This window comes from Amphibalanus amphitrite, unplaced genomic scaffold (assembly GCF_019059575.1).
Source record: "Amphibalanus amphitrite isolate SeventyFive unplaced genomic scaffold, NRLGWU_Aamphi_draft 000197F_arrow, whole genome shotgun sequence".
Lineage (NCBI taxonomy): Eukaryota > Metazoa > Arthropoda > Thecostraca > Balanomorpha > Balanidae > Amphibalanus > Amphibalanus amphitrite.
This window is the reverse complement of record NW_024881692.1, coordinates 532,964-552,262: the sequence shown is the minus strand read 5'-3', so window position 1 is coordinate 552,262 and position 19,299 is coordinate 532,964. Positions and strand designations below refer to the sequence as shown.

At 50.4% G+C, this 19,299-nt stretch overlaps 3 protein-coding genes across 4 annotated transcripts; 2 read left to right on the top strand and 1 right to left on the bottom strand.

Annotated features, from left to right (window-relative positions):
- Positions 1 to 447: 447 nt before the first annotated feature.
- On the top strand, positions 448 to 4,999 carry LOC122384744 (farnesoate epoxidase-like). Of its 2 annotated transcripts, none has more exons than XM_043372449.1 (3): positions 448 to 613; positions 2,825 to 2,997; positions 3,123 to 4,999. In XM_043372449.1, exons 1-3 carry the CDS (start codon positions 529 to 531, stop codon positions 4,329 to 4,331), a joined length of 1,467 nt encoding a protein of 488 aa, XP_043228384.1. In that variant the 5' UTR covers positions 448 to 528; the 3' UTR covers positions 4,332 to 4,999. The 2 variants fall into 2 exon arrangements, with proteins under 2 accessions (XP_043228384.1, XP_043228385.1); XM_043372450.1 differs by lacking the exon at positions 448 to 613 and adding an exon at positions 2,566 to 2,605.
- Positions 5,000 to 6,236: 1,237 nt separating this feature from the next.
- On the bottom strand, positions 6,237 to 9,598 carry LOC122384743 (cytochrome P450 2B2-like). The gene is made up of 3 exons (XM_043372448.1): positions 9,357 to 9,598; positions 8,360 to 8,532; positions 6,237 to 8,073 (listed from the first exon to the last, which is right to left on the bottom strand). Exons 1-3 carry the CDS (start codon positions 9,439 to 9,441, stop codon positions 6,862 to 6,864), a joined length of 1,470 nt encoding a protein of 489 aa, XP_043228383.1. The 5' UTR covers positions 9,442 to 9,598; the 3' UTR covers positions 6,237 to 6,861.
- A 2,880-nt stretch (positions 9,599 to 12,478) lies between these two features.
- On the top strand, positions 12,479 to 16,630 carry LOC122384759 (uncharacterized protein K02A2.6-like). Its single transcript, XM_043372474.1, has one exon. It carries the CDS (start codon positions 12,479 to 12,481, stop codon positions 16,628 to 16,630), a length of 4,152 nt encoding a protein of 1,383 aa, XP_043228409.1.
- The last annotated feature ends 2,669 nt before the right edge of the window (positions 16,631 to 19,299 follow it).

Here is a 19,299-nt window from a genome sequence, read left to right as displayed (position 1 = left end):
TGAGCGCTGCGGGCACAATCTTCTAAAAGTATTCTTTAATTTAAAAAAATCGGTTTTTGTTTCATTACGCTGCAATGCAGCTCATGACAAAAGTTTTATGTTTTGCTTCCATGCGAGGAAGACGCAAATTCTATTAATTTCTGTCGATGTGTTCAGCGTCCTCCTTCCGCTGGAGGAGCAAATGCTCCATGCTGTCCCCCCCCCCCCGGCCCCCTGCATCTGCCAGGTGTCGAGACTTGAGGACTTATCCCTTGAGAGGTTCCCATTATCACAGCCCGACTGAGCTCAATATTCAGATGGGCACCTTTTTAGTGAGGCTCTCCTGTATTTAGATGACTGAGTGTCCCCAATGCCTTCTCCAGCCAGACCGATGACCTTTTCCAGCCATGTTTACGCTGCATGCCGTGGACCAGGCTGGAGAGAGTGAGGGAGTCCTCCACCGCTCTACCGTCGTCCGTCGCCCGGACTGCCCAGTCGACTGCCAGTCCTGGTCGGGGACTGGGCACATCGGAAGGGCACATCGGAAACATGTGGCTCAAGGTGGTGGCAGCGTGCCTGGTGTTGTGGTATGTGCTGAAGAGATTTCTTGAATACCGTAAAAATCTTCCACCAGGTGAGACCGTCCTGATATACCTAATAAAGCAAATGCTAGCATGAGTTTACACTTAGGTACTGTGACTGTGGGGTGTGCGTTGGTGCGATATGTATAAAGACTAGCCTAACGCATCGAATTATGCAATAGGTCACAAAATTGTCTCGTTTTGAAAAAGGCTTCTGATTTTCCGAAGCGCTTAAGGTGAAGAACCGTTTCCAACTTTGGCGTCGAAAAGCAGCAGTGGTTATTCGCAGTCAGCGATTGCAACCGGGTGTACAATGTTCTGCTGCTTGTAAAATGAAATATGAACTCTATCGCGTACATTGTTATACCCGTGAACGTGGTAACCCGAAGTCACCGTTCCATGCTTCTATCCTCAGGATACGGAAATCCTTCTCCTCCACGCCACAACCCCCCTCCGGGCTGGACAGGCAACTTTATCTCATGCGGGCTGCTCCCTTGGAGTGACACCGCTGCTCCCGAGGGAGCGCACCCCGTAGCCGGGTGCAGTGAGTGCCTTGGGGCTGGGTGGCCTGTCCTCTGGACGGGCTCAGCCCCGGCGACTCACTAGGGTGCCTGCCCAGACCAATGTCTCCCCCTACATCCTATCATCCTCCCGGCTCTGAAATGGTCTCATTGGACCGAAAGGGCCTAACCCAACAAAACAAAACAAAACAAAACCGAAGTGACTTCATCCCCACGGTCACGTAGATTTGGTATTCTCGAATCACCGAAATGACTATTACGACTGCTTTTGCCCCTTAATGCATAGGTATTAAATGATTACAGGGCACATACAGGGTATATACCGAGAAGGCCGAGACAAGTCGATACAAATGCACGATTAACAACAGCCTATGCCTAGTCACAGGTCAATGCCTGAACTGCTTATGATATAGCATTAATAGCATGTATGCGTAGGGGAAGGTGGGGTAAGACGGACCAGCTAAGGTTTGAGGTCGCATATCTTGCTACACTGCTCTCGTAATTCATATTATTTATAGTCTTCGGAATGCTCAATCCTTCCTCTGTTGATATGTGTAAAGACTAAATTTCAAGTTAAAGACATCTAGGTGGTGGATGCTGTTAAAGAGGAACATGTCAAAAACTCAGACAAGAAAAAACGTGGGGCAAGACGGACCACCCAGCAGTGTCTGCTATCCGTTCATGTGTGTTACACTTCATGCTCTGTACTCTTGTAAGAAAAAGTAACCAGAATGGTAAAATAACAAAATGAGCCTTTATTCTTTACTCATGTGTGATGGAAGTGCAGCTAAAAGCTAGGAACATGTGTGTTGATTGTCGTTTGGCATGAATGCATGCTAACTGAGCACTTGCATGCATGGCTCACATGCAACAAAGACTCCTTCCTGAAAAATTAGCTTACTTAAACTTGTGTCAATGTTTTGGAAAAGAACTTTCCATATGCAGGGTACAATGGACCACCACAGGGTAAGATGGACCACAGTGGTCCGTCTTGCCCCAAATCTAAATTCTGTTATTATCATGACGTATATGTCAAATAGCCCAACATTGCAAAACCTTGCCTTTCCTAAAGTGTGAGTCTGTGACTATAACTAAGTTTATAACTTTGTTCTTCACAGTTAAGTGCAAAATAGAAACTAATCATGCAGGAAAGGCGCCGTAATTGAATCACCCGTAGACCTCTTATATTAGATCGGTTTGACGAAAAACAACATTTTTCTCAGTCTCAAAGGCTATGCATCCTAGCAGCATGAGCTCAAGGTGGCCATTGTTACGAAGGAAAACAAACATAGTGAGTGCATAAAGCAGTAGATACCAGCAGCGGTTCAGCCGGGAGGGCTGGTGGTCCGTCTTGCCCCGCTAGGCCGTCTTACCCCACCTTCCCCTACAGCAATAAATATCACCTTACTCCATCGACCAGTCGCGAGGGGCGCATTAGGGAGCTGACCGAGAGCAGTGTTTGTATATTTGTATGTTGAGCTTATCAGATGGTCACGCGGATGGTAACAGTGTCGTCCCATCACGGTATATGAACGAGCTATGTGAAGGTCACTTGCGGTTATTCGCGGATCGGCTTTATGTACAGTATGCACCTCAAAGGGTGTTCAAAGCGTACCAACCAGGGGGGAATTCAGGCTCCCTGTATCTAATGGAAATATGTGCAATGTTTCGTGTTTCTGAGGCATGACATCAGGTGTTGTGCAAAGTGTTGGGACGTTGACGCTAAGCCTGGACTGCCGACAGGTCCGTTCAACATCCCGCTGCTGGGCAGCTGGGAGTTCCTCCGACTATGGTGGACCGGCGGATCCCTCACCGAGATGTACGCCCGGCTCGGCGACAAGTACGGACCCGTAATCTTCATGCGCCACGTGCTTGACACGCCAATCGTCACCATTCGACAGTATGATGCTCTGAAGGTGAGCTCCCCTATAGTTTGTAGGAGACATTTGCTATTTTATTTAAGACACTTGAGTCAACAGAGTCATGTTTCTTTCAACAAGACTGCCGTGTACGTTTGTCTTACGATGTTCTTCTTTTCCAGGAATCTGGCAAAGATATTCGCCTGAACGGAAGCACAGTACCATACTTCTTCCGTCTCATGAGCGACTTCAACAACCGTGGCATGAGCTTCTCAGACGGGCCCAAGTGGCATCAGAACAAGAAGTTTGCCATAGCCACTCTAGGAAAGCTGGGCTTCAACAAGCAGCGCGTCATGACGATGGCCACCAACGACTGCTCCAGCGCAGTCGACAAGCTGCTCATGAAGAAGGGCCAGCCGGTAAACATCGAACACGAGCTCTTCGGTGCCATCACCAACGTGGTCATGCAGGTGCTCATGAGCCGACAGTTTGATATCGACGATCCAGTTTTCAAACAACTGCGGGAGGACGGGGTTACGTTGTTCGGCATCGCGGCGAAGCTGAAGAGCCCCTACGACTTCGCGCCCTGGCTGGCGTACGTGGCAGGCGAGAACTCCGACGCCCGCAGGCTAAGACGGGTCATGGATCGTTTCGCCGCGTTCTGTAATCAGGTAATTGAAGAGCACGAGGCTACTATCTGTCCTGAAGAGCCCAGGGACTACGTTGATGCCTATCTGGCTGCTATGGCGACTGGCAAGGTCAGCCACATGTCCAAGGAGGACTTGCGAGTTGGGCTCAAGGACATGATCGTGGGAGGAATGGAGGGACCCTCGGTCATTCTGGGTTGGCTTCTGCTGCTGACTGCCGAGCATCAGGAGATCCAGGCCCGCATGGTCGCCGAGATTGAAGAAGTTATTGGTTTTGATCGTTCTGCTGTTCTGGAAGACGAGTCACGCTGCCCGTATGTCCGCGCTGTGATCGTGGAGACAATGCGGTACGTGGCACTGACGCCGTTTCATCGACACTCGGTCCCGCACGGAGCAACCACCTTCCGTGGCTACTACATCCCGAACGGCAGCATCATACTCGAGGACGTCCACTCGTGCAACCACGATCCGGCTGTGTTCGGCGACCCGGAGACGTTCCGACCCGAGCGCTTCCTCGGAGAGCGCGGCGAGCAGCTGAGGAAGCACGAGGCCACCTTCGGCTTCGGTCCTCGCCAGTGTCCGGCCATCGCCTACAGCTACACGGTGCTCTTCATATTCCTGGTCGGCCTGCTGCAGCGGCTCAAGTTGGTGCTTCCCGAAGGCGCCGAGCCGCAGTCTAACCGAGGCGCCTACAACGTCGGTGTTCGTCCCAGCCAGCCGCTTCTGATAGCACTTCCGCGCTAAGCTGTCAGTCTCTGCTGGTTGTCAGCGTTGGCAGCCAATCCCCAATGAAAGAGCCCCCGCACTTGAGCTGTCACTCCCTAGTGGTGTCCCTGTTAATGGCGATGTTCATAGGGTTCCATAGAACATAGCGCTCCAGCTATGAAGCTACCCGGGATGACGTCCACAGGCAAACCAGATATATCCACGCATTTCGTGGAGAGAAAAGTGATGATCTTTGATGATCGTCTGATCAAAGTGTCAACTCAATGACGCTATCAAGTAATAGGTACTACGATTGAATTCGGCATAAGGGATTTCGAGAAGGATTGCTATGTGACTTTGTAACTTCGCTAGCGTTTTGTAAGTAAGCCAACTGAAATGGTCATGCGAGAAAAAAAGCGCGCTTACATTTCAGGACGCGTGTAACATTAGCGCCACCGAAGCGTCCCAGAGCGAGGGCCACGACAACGCTGATGGTTGTGTGAGCTGTCTCGCCTGACGGCTCCGCCTCCGCACGGGAGCGGCAGTGTGATTGTGCATACGCTGATTGGCTGTCGCTGTGCCTGTGCGTACGCTGATTGGCTGTCGCTTGGCACATACTAGGAGCGGGTCGCCGAGATAGGCGCTGTGCTGGCAACTAGTATGGCTGAACAAGTGTTTGTTGCTAGAATACATACAGAGGCCGTGGAGATGGACGTGTCGGTGTAATGTGGAGTAGTCGGTGGGCAATCCTACAACTTTTCAGTGACACCAGTGTACTACCGACACGCATTGGTATAATTATAGTGTGCACGGACCTAAAACGTCAAGGACACACAACACACGATTCAACATATGTACCGGGTGGCCCAGAAAAAACGTTCCGAACTTTGGAGGCCTATATATCAAATTCGAGTACAAATAACGAGCCAAAATTTTCATCAAGTTTGTGTCATTTCTTTGCGCATTGGTATGCCAAATTATAACACTATACCATCATTTTCAAGCTGGGAATCTTGAGATGAATTAAACAAGACGTTTTTGCTTTTTTTGCCGATGTCAAACGATAGTTATGATTGGGTTAGACGTCCCATGTTATAAAAAAAAAGAATAAAAAATAGAGCACGTGAATGAAACTAACACGTATGTTCTTATTTTAAATATTTTTGTCTCACTTATGTGCCAAATATTCAAATACTGAGCCAAAATGGTGCTCATGGATGCCATTCGTTTCAACACCAAATCATGTTTCGAGCAGGAGTGGCACGGTGCATGGATTACTGCTGATTACCCTCCTTTCAGTAGATCAAACAGTAAATCGACCGGATAAGGAAAACAAACTAAAGCAGACTGGTTCCTGTGACAGAAGACCACAGAATAGCTTATGAAAAACAACATTGCCAGCAGATGACAAAAAAAAAAAAACTAGTTGAAAAGCTTCCTTCTCCCAGGAATGTCAGCCAGGAAAGCATTTGAGCCACAATATGGTTAGAAAACTGGAAACTTCTTCCGATGCCGCTGGCACAGAGCCATCGTGGTTGCTTGAGGGAATGTGTCATCCTGAGACCCGAACCATCAATGAGACTAGCTGCCAGTAGAAGTCATGGCTCTAGGCCGCAGTGCCGCGGGGTGAAAGTGACCCGTTCACTCACATTTTTTGGTAAACATCGGAGCAAAAAAGTAATTTTTACATGGCATGCTTAAAACACGAACCGTTTAAAAAGTAATTTACCGAACACCATGAAAATCACACCATTTACTGAAAATGTGTGCCGCAATGACTATTCGAAGTTTCAATGTTGTATCATTATCACTTTCTGAGAAATATTGATTTAAAGTTGGGAACGTTTTTTCTGGGCCACCCGGTATATCATTCAACACGCTTAGTCAACCATTACTACCGTTCTCAGATTGACACAAAAGATTTTGTCAGATAAAAGGCATTCGTAGATCCAGAGCTTGTACTAGAGCATATTCACTTGGACAACCACAGGCCAGAGACCATGGTGATTGGAGCAAACAGTCGGAATATAAACGGTAGCGGATGCATATGTGCAAAGTACATTGTACGTACTACGTACATCGTCTTAGACATGCGGATTGCATAAGTAGTGGGCTTATCACATTTGTATAATGGCAGTGGGTGGCAGTGTTTTATGGCAGTGTACCAGTTTGACCATTATATTTTATTAGTCTTAAGGCTTCCTTCGAATATTGATGAGGGGAGCATATGTAAAGGCGCCATTAAGTGGATGCAATAGTTAAAAATGTTTGTTCCTATTCACCTACTCATGCCACGACAAACTATCATACGAATTTGGTCTTCACTCAACCATTCGTGATGAAAGCCAATACTACGTACAGCGTTGCTTAGACTCGCTTCGAAACTTTGTCCTCCAATCATTTGTAAGCACCAGCACTACTTCAAAACGACAACCTGAGATTGTTCTAACCTCATCGCTCGATACAATAGATTCCCCAAAGCCATTCCAGATATTTGTTGTAGCCATGACACAGAGCGCAAACAGTCAGAAATGGCCTCTGAAGCCCACAATGCGCAGAGACTGACAGCTTAGCGCGGGAGCGCTATCAGAAGCGGCTGGCTGGGACGAACACCGACGTTGTAGGCGCCTCGGTTGGACTGTGGCTCGGCGCCTTCGGGAAGCACCAACTTGAGCCGCTGCAGCAGGCCGACCAGGAATATGAAGAGCACCGTGTAGCTGTAGGCGATGGCCGGACACTGGCGAGGACCGAAGCCGAAGGTGGCCTCGTGCTTCCTCAGCTGCTCGCCGCGCTCTCCGAGGAAGCGCTCGGGTCGGAACGTCTCCGGGTCGCCGAACACAGCCGGATCGTGGTTGCACGAGTGGACGTCCTCCAGAATCATGCTACCGGCTGGGATGTGGTAGCCACGCAGACTTGTCGAGCCGTGTGAGGCCGAGTGACGATGGACTGGCGTCAACGTCACAAACCGCATTGTCTCCACGATTGCGGCACGGACATACGGGCAGCGTGTCTCGTCGTCCAGAGTAGGCGAGCGGTCAAAGCCGATAACTTCTTCAATCTCGGCGACCATGCGAGCCTGGATCTCCTGATGCTCGGCAGTCAGCAGCAGAAGCCAAGCCAGAATGATAGAAGGTCCCTCCATTCCTCCAACAATCATGTCCTTGAGCCCAACTCGTAAGTTGTCCTTTGACATATCGTGACTGGCCTGAGCAGTCGGTATAGCCGCCAGGTAAGCGTCGACGTAATCCCTGGGCTCGTCAGGACAGAGAGTGGCCTCGTGCTCTTCGATTACCTGAGCACAGAACGCGGCGAAACGGTCCATGACCCTTCGGAGCGTGCGGACATCGGAGTTCTCGCCTGCCACGTACGCCAGCCAGGGCGCGAAGTCGTAGGGACTCTTCAGTTTCGCGGCGATGCAGAAAAGTGTAAAACCATCTTCCCGTAGTTGCTTGAACAGTGGATCGTCGATATCAAACTGTCGGCTCATGAGCACCTGCATGACCACGTTGGTGATGGCACCGAAGAGCTCGTGTTCGATGTTTACCGGCTGACCTTTCTTCGTAAGCAGCTTTTCTACCGCACTAGAACACTCGTTGGTGGCCATGGTCATGACGCGCTGCTTGTTGAAGCCCAGCTTTCCTAGCGTGGCCACGGTGAATTTCTTGTTGTAGTGCCACTTGGGACCGTCTGAGAAGCTGATCCCGTAGTTGGAAAAGTCGCTCATCAGCCGGTAGAGGTAGGGCACGGTGTTTCCGTTCAGAAGAGGGTCCCTTGCGGCTTCCTGGAAGGAATGACCTTTGTTAGACAATTATAGGTAGATTCTCGACAGTTGCATCGAAAAGCAGTATCCAATGCAAATTGCAAACCTAGGTGCTTACAACGTACTACAGTACATATATTGCATTGCGATCCTGCCGGGTTTTGTGAAACCCTCTCACGCTGCGCCGAACAGTCACACCTTTACAGGTCTCGAACTCTCTGTTACCAAGTCGGGAAGCACATGGCATATCAGCACGGATCGCCTTCTGTCAAAGCAATCAACGTCGGCATCAAGTTAGGAAGCTCACCTTCAGAGCATCATACTGTCGAATGGTGACGATTGGCGCGTCAAGCACGTGGCGCATGAAGATGATGGGTCCGTACTTGTCGCCGAGCCGGGCGTACATCTCGGTGAGGGATCCGCCGGTCCACCATAGTCGGAGGAACTCCCAGCTGCCCAGCAGCGGGATGTTGAACGGACCTGTCGGCAGTCGAGAAGTATGTTTTCAGTCGGTAGTCACAGCTATGTTCTCATCAGTGTGTCTGTCAGTTTCCTTCGTAATGCCCACTTGTTTGTGGTTGTCAGCTGCAACGAGAAATAAAGAAATAAAATAAAAATGTCGTGAGTCGTGACGTCTTAAAGTCTCAATTGTGGCGGAATGGACCAGACATTCATAATACTTCTGATACGGTGACCGACGAGAGGGGTCAATATGCCTAATATTTGCTTATGAACAATGTTTAGGGTGTGACTGGAATGACAATTAAAAATGAAATGCAAACTTCAGATGCTAGGGGCCATCGCAGCTCTACGTGCATACAAATCGACAATAAGTAACTAGCTTATCAAGAATAATAGTAGCCTCACACGTTGTGATATTCAAAGATTCACATGTTCAGCCTGCCTCTTAGTATTTTAAATGTTCATTTTAAACATTCGCTGGGACACGGGAGCCCATTCACTCGATGGTTTGCCTGCTGGTTTCTTGGAAGACGACCGATCTACGAGATAGGACGAGTGACCTTCGCCCAGTTAGTTTACGGGAGCGAGACGGGCTGACTCTCATCTGCTCTATGATGGTCTCCGTTAGCTTGAGCCTGTGTCCTTATGATGTGACAGAAAGCAACCACTTCTTGTGGCCAAGGCAAGCAGGTGATCTTAATTGTCCAACAAATTAAGATCAACCAGTGTTTTAACTTTGGGCCGTACCTAATATGTATATTTGCATAGCCTGCCTACCTACTCAGTACTCACTCTGTGGCCGATAGATTTATGTTATCAGTGCGCACTGCGCATGTACTTACCTGGTGGAAGATTTTTACGGTATTCGAGAATCCTCTTCAGCACGTACCCCAGCACCAGGCACGCTGCCACCACCTTGAGCCACATGCTGTCGACGCCCCTCCCTGGCCAGGATCAGCGGACGACTGAACCACTCCGTACGACTGAGACGACGGTACGGCATACCGTCCGTCACTCTCCCTCCACCGGGCTCAAGGTCAGCTGCGTAATCTTGTCTGGAGAAGGTTATTGGCCTGCAAACGGAAACCGCTATGCTATGCCACACAGTGGAAGTCATCGTTCCGCCTGTTTCATCTCAGGATATTCAAATCCTTCTCTTTCACTCTTCCACACCTCGCATCCCTTGCCCTTGTTCCGGGCTGGGCGGTCACCCTTATTTGACGTGAATAGCCGTTTTCACGATGGCCATCTGGTACACATCTGGTGCACATTTGGTGCAGATTAGGTGCAGATTTGGTCAAATCAGGTTCGGTGTGTCTCTTACTAGCTATCAGCTAGGGTTGCACTAATTGCTTATATGCCTGCTTTGTCATATTATCAGAAAGTATCATTCATGAAAACACTGAAATAAATTCATAAAATACATATATTTGCTGTAAAAGAGATTAGGTGCAGATTTGGTCAAATTAGGTGCTCTCGCCGGATAGCCCGTCGTGAAAACGGCCAAAAGCTCCTCAGAGGCATGCCCTCATGTGCGTGTGGGAGGTGTGGGAAGACCGTCAGCGGGATTATGTAGTTGGCTTGTCCATCGAGACGGGCTTAGTCCCGGCGGGGCACCAGGGAGGCCGCCCACACCAGCCTTACTTATCTACTAGTTCAACCCTGGTCTTACATTACAGTCGTACCATCATTCCGGCTCTGAGCTAAGGTTTCTATAGACCGAAAGATCCTAACCCTACAGTACAACTGCAGTATAACGCCTTTTGGGGCGACTAACGGAGCGAGCGAGAGGGTGGGCCTTGCACGTGCGAAATTGCGAGGGGGTACCTCCAACTGACTTGTGCACGGCACCCTGCTAACTGGTCTCTAGCGATGTGCCAAATTTGGGCACAATCGGCCCAGCCGTTCTCGAGATCTGGAAGCGGCACCCTGCACGTGCGCACGTGCAAAATGGGTCCCAACTGACTTGTGCACGGCACCCTACTAACCGGTCCCTAACCGTGTACCAAATTTGAGCGCAATCGGTCAAGCCGTTCCCGAGATCTGGAAACGACCCCTGCACGTGCGCACGTGCAGCAGCACCCCAACTCTGGCACATGTATATGCAGTGCCTAGTGGGTGCCTACCTACATGCCAACTTTCAGCGCAATCGGCCAAGTAGTTACCGAGATATTGCAACAATAACAAAACTGACACCTCTTCGTTTTGCACGTGGCACGTGCATAAGGGGTCACCCACATGCATCGGGAATAGTCCAATACTTGGTAGAAGGAATGAAGCTACCCTACAAAAATTACCGCGTGTAAATCGGTCAAGTGGTTGCTGAGATATAAGCCTCGCAAAAGCGTGACCACGGCCGGCCGGCCGGTCGGCCGGCCGCTCATACTCAGAAATTTCCGTTAAAGGGACCCTCCCACCTTCAAAAAAGTTAATGAATTGGCATGAAAAAGATGTCGCTCGGTTCAGAAAGAGCAAAAACGAATATCTACCAAATTTCATCGAAAAATATTCACCGGTTTTCAAGATATTAGACTTTTACTTTTGTTTACTTTTTGGGACCTCCGCTGTTCCTACCGACTTTATTTGAAAGTGCGGCATTTGTTGCGCGCAAAGCAGCATATACCATCGCGTGCTACAAAACGTTTTAGTCAAACATTTAACGGACGTTCGAAAGCCTGATGACGTCATCAGATTCCCGTAATGGTTAAGAGATAGGGACCACGCTGGTCCCACCCTGCAAGTAAAGGGAAGAAATTTCTTGAACACCATAAAGCTGCGGGGGTTGCGACCAGGATAAATGGTGGTTTCTGAGCCTGGCCGCAAACTTGGCTATCTCAACTCAAAACTAATGTTAAGGTGGGAGGGTCCCTTTAATCTAAGGAAAGACTACGCTCGCTTCGCTCGCTCCGTAACAAAACAAAGCAAAGGCGGTGAAACTACTACCTATTTTAGGCGAAATCTGGCCATTTTTGTTGAAATGTGAGGGGCGAGCTAAGTTGACATAAAAAAGATCCAAGGAACACATCTTTGAAGCCATTTTCCAGTTTAGCACTCTTGCAACCAGACTCATCGTCGTGTCTCGTGATGTGATGCACACTGCACAATGTGCGAGGCGACTGACTAGCGCACTCGGAAAATAAACTTGCCACTCTGTTTCACCAATGCTTTTTGAAACATTTGTTCAATATTTTTGAAAACATAAAATTTCGGAACAAATAAAATAAAATTGTTAAAAATATCATTATTTCTCAAAAGATATAAAGCTATATTCAGAAAAACTACGTAACACTCACAACAATCACAATGCTCTCATCTCTATGCGGGAATTTGAACGCGAAATGGTGACGAGGCAAAAGTGGCGGGTCGGCTCTATATTGCTTTATAATTTATTTGTGAAAAAATACAGCACACAGGAAAACTTTCTAGTTTTTACCCAACAATCAATCTTGGTAAGACTAAAATCAGCATATTTTAAAATGTACAGGTAGTGGCTGAGCGGTTTTGGCTGGACATTGAGCGGGTTTCAGTTTTTGTTTTTGTTTTGGACACTCACTCTCCTCGTCTCGCATTGATTTATCATTGTAAAATAAATAGCCAAAATAGAAAACATTTGGAAAATTATGCTGAAAGCTCACAACTCACCCCCTGTTCAAGCTATTGTTGTTTTTTCAAACAATTTCAAACTCAACTAGGTTTCACACCTGTAGTGACCGTAGCCTATGGGTACCGTCGTACTGAGTACCGAGTACTCGTTTCTCTATTGTGTCGTTTCTCGTCCGCCACTATCGGAAATAAACAGTCTCCATCTTGGACAAATCGTGGCGTGTCGTGGCCCGGACCGTTCGACGGAATTACACACCCAGGACACTATATTGTGGCGACGAGTGGATACTTTTCGAACTTTTCACGTAATGTCGAGCGCGTGTGTTATATTTTCGTCAGTTTTCTTGTATTCGGCGACGCAATGAGCGCCTTCGACGGCGGAGTGCCACTCCCCGCGCCGTTCCTGCCGCACCCTGGTGCGCCGCAAACGCCGTGGGCGACGTGGGAGCGGCGGTTCGGGAACTACTTAATTGCTCGCAGTGGCGACACCCCTCTACCAGCGGCCCAGAGACGTGCACTGCTACTCTGTGCAATCGGAGATGAGGCATATCGCGTTTATGAAAACTTGCCGACGCTGGTGAAGGACGAGAACGAGGACGACTATGACGTCACCATTCGCCAACTACGCAACCACTACGAACCCAAGACCAACGTCATCGTAGAACGGTTCCAGTTTCGGCAGAGAGGCCAGCAGTCACATGAGTCTACGGCAGACTACGCTGCAGTTCTGCATGGACTTGCCAAGAAGTGCAACTTCGGAGCGATGGAGGACGAGCTGATCAGGGACCAAATTGTGGAGAAGACCCCTCACAATGCTCTGCGTCAGCGCCTTCTGCAGGAGCATGACCTAACACTGCCGAAGCTGCTCGGCATGGCAGAGGCTCATGAGCAGGCTCTGCAGCAGGCCGCTACTATTCAGCATGGTGTTGTCGCCGCTCCACCTGTTCCCGCTGTCGCAAAGGTGGAGACACGTAAAGGACATCAGCAACCTGCCCAGACCGTCAGCACCCCGTGCACCAACTGTGGACGTCACGATCACCCTGTCCGTGATCCCAGCTGCCCAGCCAGGCACATCGTCTGCCACATCTGCAACCGCCAGGGACACTTCGCTGCCTGGTGTCGCAGTCGCGACAACCCAGAACCCAGGGGTGGAGGTTCAAAACCCAAGAAACCAGGTCCTCGTGGCGGCAGATCTGGGTCCAGCCGTTCCAGACCACAAGCTGTCAGAGAACTGCACGTTCTGGCTTGTGAACAGGGCAAGTCAACGAAGCTGTCGTGTCCAGTGACCATCACAGCCGGTGACATCACACGTGAGGGTGTGCATCTTCAAGTGGATACAGGTGCCACCTGTTCGCTTCTAAGCCTGCAGCGTGCCAAGCAGCTGTTCAAGGGTGTCAGCTACGAGCCTACTTCTGCTAACCTGTACGGTTTCGGCCACAACCCCATTCAAGTTCATGGCACCCTCCCTGCCATCATCAGCTACAACGAGCGCAAGGTCGACGCATCATTCTACCTGGTGGACACGCCCCGCCTGGAGGCCATCATGGGTATGGATGTGCTGAGTGCCCTGGGATTAACTCTGCACCCAGCTTCGCACACCATCTTCGATCTGGATGAGCAGACCTCTGCGTCAGAGGAGCAACTTCATCTCCCAGCTATCGACGGATACGCTCACAGGATCCAGCTGAAGCCTGACGCTGTGCCTAAAGCGTTCAAGCTTCGTCGTCTGCCTCTCTCAGTCCGGGAGGAGGTGTCAGCTGAGCTCAATCGACTTCTCCGAGCTGACGTCATCGAACGAGCAGACGCGTCTCAGTGGGTCAGCCCACTGGCTGTCACTCGCAAGAAGGATGGCAAACTTCGCATCTGCACTGATCTTCGATGGCCGAACTCTCAGATCATCGCGGAGGTACATCCACTTCCCACCATAGATGACCTGGAGCGGAACCTACGAGGCACCGTCTACAGCAGGATAGACCTGAAGTCCGTGTACTTCCAACTCTGCCTGCATGAAGATTCCCGAGACATCACTGCATTCCTCACCATGGACGGCCTCTTCCGCTGGAAACGAGTTCCCATGGGTCTCGTCAGTTCTGGCTCTGCGTTCCAGAAGCTCCTGGACCAAGTCCTGGACGGGATCGCAGGATGTGGTCACTACCTCGACGACATCTTGGTGTCCGGGCGCACTCAGTCCGAGCACGACGCCCGCCTGCATGCCGTCCTGGCCCGGCTTCGCGCAGCTCGCATCACAGTGAACATGCAGAAGTCCGTCTTCTCCCAGCCTGAGGTCGACTTCTGTGGTCACCGCCTGACGAAGCACGGAGTCGCACCTCTGCAGTCAGCAATCAGGGCTGTGGTGGGTGCACCACACCCCACCGACCTCAAGGAGCTACGGAGCTTCATCGGCACCACCGCCTGGTTCAGCAGGTTCATCCCCGCCTACTCCACGGTGGTCCAGCCGCTGACTGTGATGTTGAAGAAGGACGTCCCCTTCGAGTGGGGCCCAGCCGCGGAACACGCCTTCAACAGCGTCAAGAGCCTGATCTCCTCCAGTCCGGTGATGATGCCGTTCTCGCCGGCACTGGACACCATCGTCACCACGGACGCCAGTGACCGTGGTGCAGGCGCCGTCCTGACTCAGATCCAGGCGGACGGACAGGAGCGCCCAGTGGCCTACTGGTCACGTTCCTTCACAGATGCTGAAGCGAAGTACTCAGTCTCCGAGAAAGAAGCGCTGAGTGCTGTGAATGCCATCGAGCACTGGCGGATCTACCTCTGGGGCCGCCACTTCACCCTACGAACCGACCACTCCGCGCTGACAACGCTGCTGTCGCCTCAGTCAGCCAACCGCGCAGGAGCTCGGATCGCCAGATGGCAGTCACGACTGATGTCGTACTCTTATACCGTCCAGTACAAGCCTGGCCACAGTATCCCGGTCGCGGACACTCTCTCGCGACTACCGCTCCCAGACACCACTGCCGCTGAGACTGACAGTGACGATGTCGTCGCACTCGTCACTGATGCCGCTGCCGACGTCCTCACGGAGGAGGACATCCGAGCCGCCTCAGCCGCCGACCCGGTGATGGAGAAGCTGCGTTCTACAATCCGCTTCGGCTGGCCCGACACGGCTCGCAAGTGCGCGCCGGACCTTCGCGATTACTTCGCCGTGCGCCACGAACTCCAGTGCAGAGAAGATGGCATCGTCATGCGCGGACCTGAACGGGTCGTCGTCCCCGAGACGCTGCGCAGCAGGTACCTGGAGCTGGCACACGCCGGTCACCAAGGCGTTGTCCGGTCGAAACAACTCCTGAGAGACCTGGCGTGGTGGCCCGGCATGGCGACTGCTGCTGCCGCTCTCGTGAAGAACTGCCACGTGTGCTGTTCAAAGGACTCGGTGCTCGCCCAGCAGGCGCGACCAGCACCACTACAGCCCGTCCAGCTGCCTGACCGACCATGGTCCAAGCTCGGTATTGACATCGTGGGACCCATCTCCGCAGCGCCTCCTGCCGCACGGTTCGCGATCGTCGTTACCGATTACTACAGCAAGTGGCCAGAGATAGCTCTGACATCCACAGTCGAAACTGATGACATCATCAGGATGCTCAGCGCTCTCTGGGCTCGAGAAGGTTTCTGCGATGAAATCATCAGTGACAACGGTCCACAGTTCTCAAGTGAGAAGTTCCGCACGTACCTGCAGCGTCGCGGCATCACGCACCACCGGTCATCACTCTACTGGCCGCGTGGCAACGCTGCAGTCGAGCGGCTAAATCGAGAAGTCAAGAGCTGGCTGCAGGAAGCCGCCCAGTTGAGGCTCAGGACAGCAGACTCCTTCTCCAACCACGTCACACAGCGACTCGCGCTGTATCGGACGACCCCCCACTGTAGCACCGGTGAGGCGCCGTCAGTACTGCTGCATGGACGCCGGATGCGTCTGAATCTACCAGTCGTAGAGGAAGCAGCACATGACAAGAGGATTTCCGACCGTGTCGCCAAACAACAGCGCCGAAACAAACGGAACTACGCCGCACGTAAAGGTGTGAAGCGGCCTGGTCTGCGGCCGGGGGACCTGGTCCGTGTGAAGAAGCCAGGACACGTCCCGAAGGATCAAAGTCGATTCTCGGCTCCAGTCCCAGTCACCCAGCAGCTCGGCCCAGCAACCTACCTGCTGGCTGACGGCACCAGAAGGAACGCGGCTCACCTGGCTAGCGTGCCTAGTGGCAGCCAGGATGGAACCGGACCTGCCACACCGCCGTCAGGCACAGCCGGACCCGTCACTCCGCTGCTGTCTCAGCCGCCGACTCAGCGGTCACCGACTCTACTCCGGGACCAGCCGCCAGCGCCACCGCCGGAGACAGCACCGCCATCTACAGGACGAACAACGCCCCCGCGATCACAGCCAGCCACCGCCGGCGCTGATAGCGCGGACCGTGCCGTGCCTGACTCTGATCTGGCTGAACACGAGCTGCCGAGATCGTCGTTCGGTCGCCGTCGGTTCGTGCCTGTGAGGCTGCGCTGATTGTATTTTCAGAACCACAGTGTCTGATTGTTTCGTTTCAGTTATTGGCTCTAACCGCGTTTCTGTATTAGTTTAACAGCTTCGAGTATAAGCTGTGTCGTGTCTACTTGGCGTATCGTCCGGTGTCAATTATGTTCAACTTTATTGAGGTGGCGGATGTAGTGACCGTAGCCTATGGGTACCGTCGTACTGAGTACCGAGTACTCGTTTCTCTATTGTGTCGTTTCTCGTCCGCCACTATCGGAAATAAACAGTCTCCATCTTGGACAAATCGTGGCGTGTCGTGGCCCGGACCGTTCGACGGAATTACACACCCAGGACACTATAACACCGTTCCAGGTCGGGTTTATCAAGTCCAATGGCCCAAAGTGCTTCAATGAAAAGTGCATAGATATGAAGTCTGTCATATAGGCCAGCTGAAAATGTCATCTTTCTCTCGATTTCAGTTTTGGCCCTCTGTTGATTTTTCTTCCTTGTCTTGTAGGTACACCGTATTGACTTGTGCAGTGTTCGCACTCAGTAGATCCAACTGGCATAAAAATCTGACTGTAGCAGCTTCACAGCTGTCTTCACTTAGGTATTGCCTTTCATTACGTTTGTTGCTTGCTTTGTGATTGACAATTTCATTCAAATGGAAGCACAATATTATTTATTATCAGTGCTTGAATCTCATGCTTGCTTATTTTTTATCGCTTGCTACTCTAGAACTGGAACAGATATTTACAGAGGCCAGTTTTACCAACAGAAAAATAGGCGCCTGCCGGAATTTTTTTACTTAGTTAAGACTGCTTCATATACGCAGCGTAAACGCGATGGGCACGTTAGTGGATAGGGCTATATCGTTTACGCTCTGTATGTGAATCGGTCTTAACCCGCGCCCCGTAGGGGGGGGGCCGAAACGGCCCCCCCTGTCCTTTTCGGTCGATATCTCCTAAACGGCTGGAGATATCGCCACCAAACTTTCAGGACCCCTCCGGGCATCAATTTTACACATTGTGACCAAAAATTTTCCAGAGGCTATGATAGGTTGGCCAAAAATGACGTCAGAGTGACGTCATGTTCTGTCATTTTCGACCGAAAAAAGACCTTCGCGAGAAGACCTGTCAGGACTACAGCTTTGAAGATACAGAAAAATGATCAAGACGTAAAAGGTGTAGAATTGACAGGGCTACAAAACTGCTATCTCGAATTTTTGAAATTTTTGAATTTTGACCCCCAAAAATCAAAAAAGCATTTTTTTGGATATATTCGCCAAAAAATCCAAAAAGTTTTTTGAGTTTCGAAAAAACCGGAATATATGTGATAGTGCCTACCATCTTCTATCTACATACCAAATTTCAGATCGATACCTCGTTTTTTGGCCAAGTTATAGCGAAAAAACTGTTCAAAAATGATGACGTCAAATTTTCAAACTCAATTTTTGGCAATTCTAGAACTCGTAGAGCAAAACGAAGACCACCATTAGACTCCCCGTGACGAGCTGCATCGAATCGATACCCATTTTATGCAAAAATATCAACTTTGAAATTTGACCTAATTTGACCTGACCTTGACCTGACCTTCACAAAAACGTGACCTAGGCTGGCCCCAAAGGCTGCCTAACCCACATAATCGCATTTGTCATGTAATATGGACCATAAAACATTATCACACGACACATTCATATTGTGACCCCCGGTGACCTGACCTCGCTGTGACCTGACCTGGTATCAGTGACCTCAGATAGCAAAGTATGTGTTTGACGAACAATGTACCATCGATGGTTTTCAATAAATTACCAATTTACTCGCTTTCACAGCACATTTCTTGAATTGCCTGTGAACGGTGAAAATCTGACCTTTGACCTGACCTGTGACGTCATCGGTTTGACCTAAGTCAATGAAATTTGGTCACAAGGTAGTTCCCGGGTGGGGCTATCGAACGCCGTTTGAATTTTGAAAATCGGCCGGTAACTTTCCGAGATCTTAGGGGGGGGGGCCGAAACGCCCCCCCCCCCTACGGGTGGTAGGGTCCGCCGGTAGCCCTACGGGGCGCGGGTTAAGTAAAAAAAAAAATCCAGCAGGCGGCTACTTTTTTGTTGGTTAAACTGGCCTCAGGTTTCTTATTAAGAGATGAGGTCCAGGCAGGAGTTGGACAGTCTTGTCAGGATAATTATCAAAGTATACTGTCATACAACTTGTAAAGACTTATTTTGTCCATATTTTGAACCCAACCTTCCTGGATTCAAACTGCAACATCAAATTGGTGGAAAGGAGTCTGGTATTATAGGAGATATTGGCTGGTAAATTCCCTTTTACTAAATCCAGCCAGCTGGGTTTAATAGCTGGGCATTGGGCAAGTCATGATGCATTAACTCCTTGCATTATCATTGAATAAAACAGGAAGTTTTTCAAGCATTTCTGGTAACCTGGGAGGGAAGTTACCTCCCTGCGGCAAAGTGCAAATATTGCCACTTGCTAGCCTAAGACAGTCCATTCTGTCATGCAAAAGAAAAAACCATTTACATCAGTCAGAAAATCACATACATGGTACCAAGGCTGCTACTGTACAAGAACCAGAACCCCAACTCTAGTCATCTGTCCTGTCCAGTAGCAACTGTTAACATTGATATCGGCTGCTGGTCTCTCTACGGTCTACCTGAGCAACTTAGGATTTCTATACATGCATTA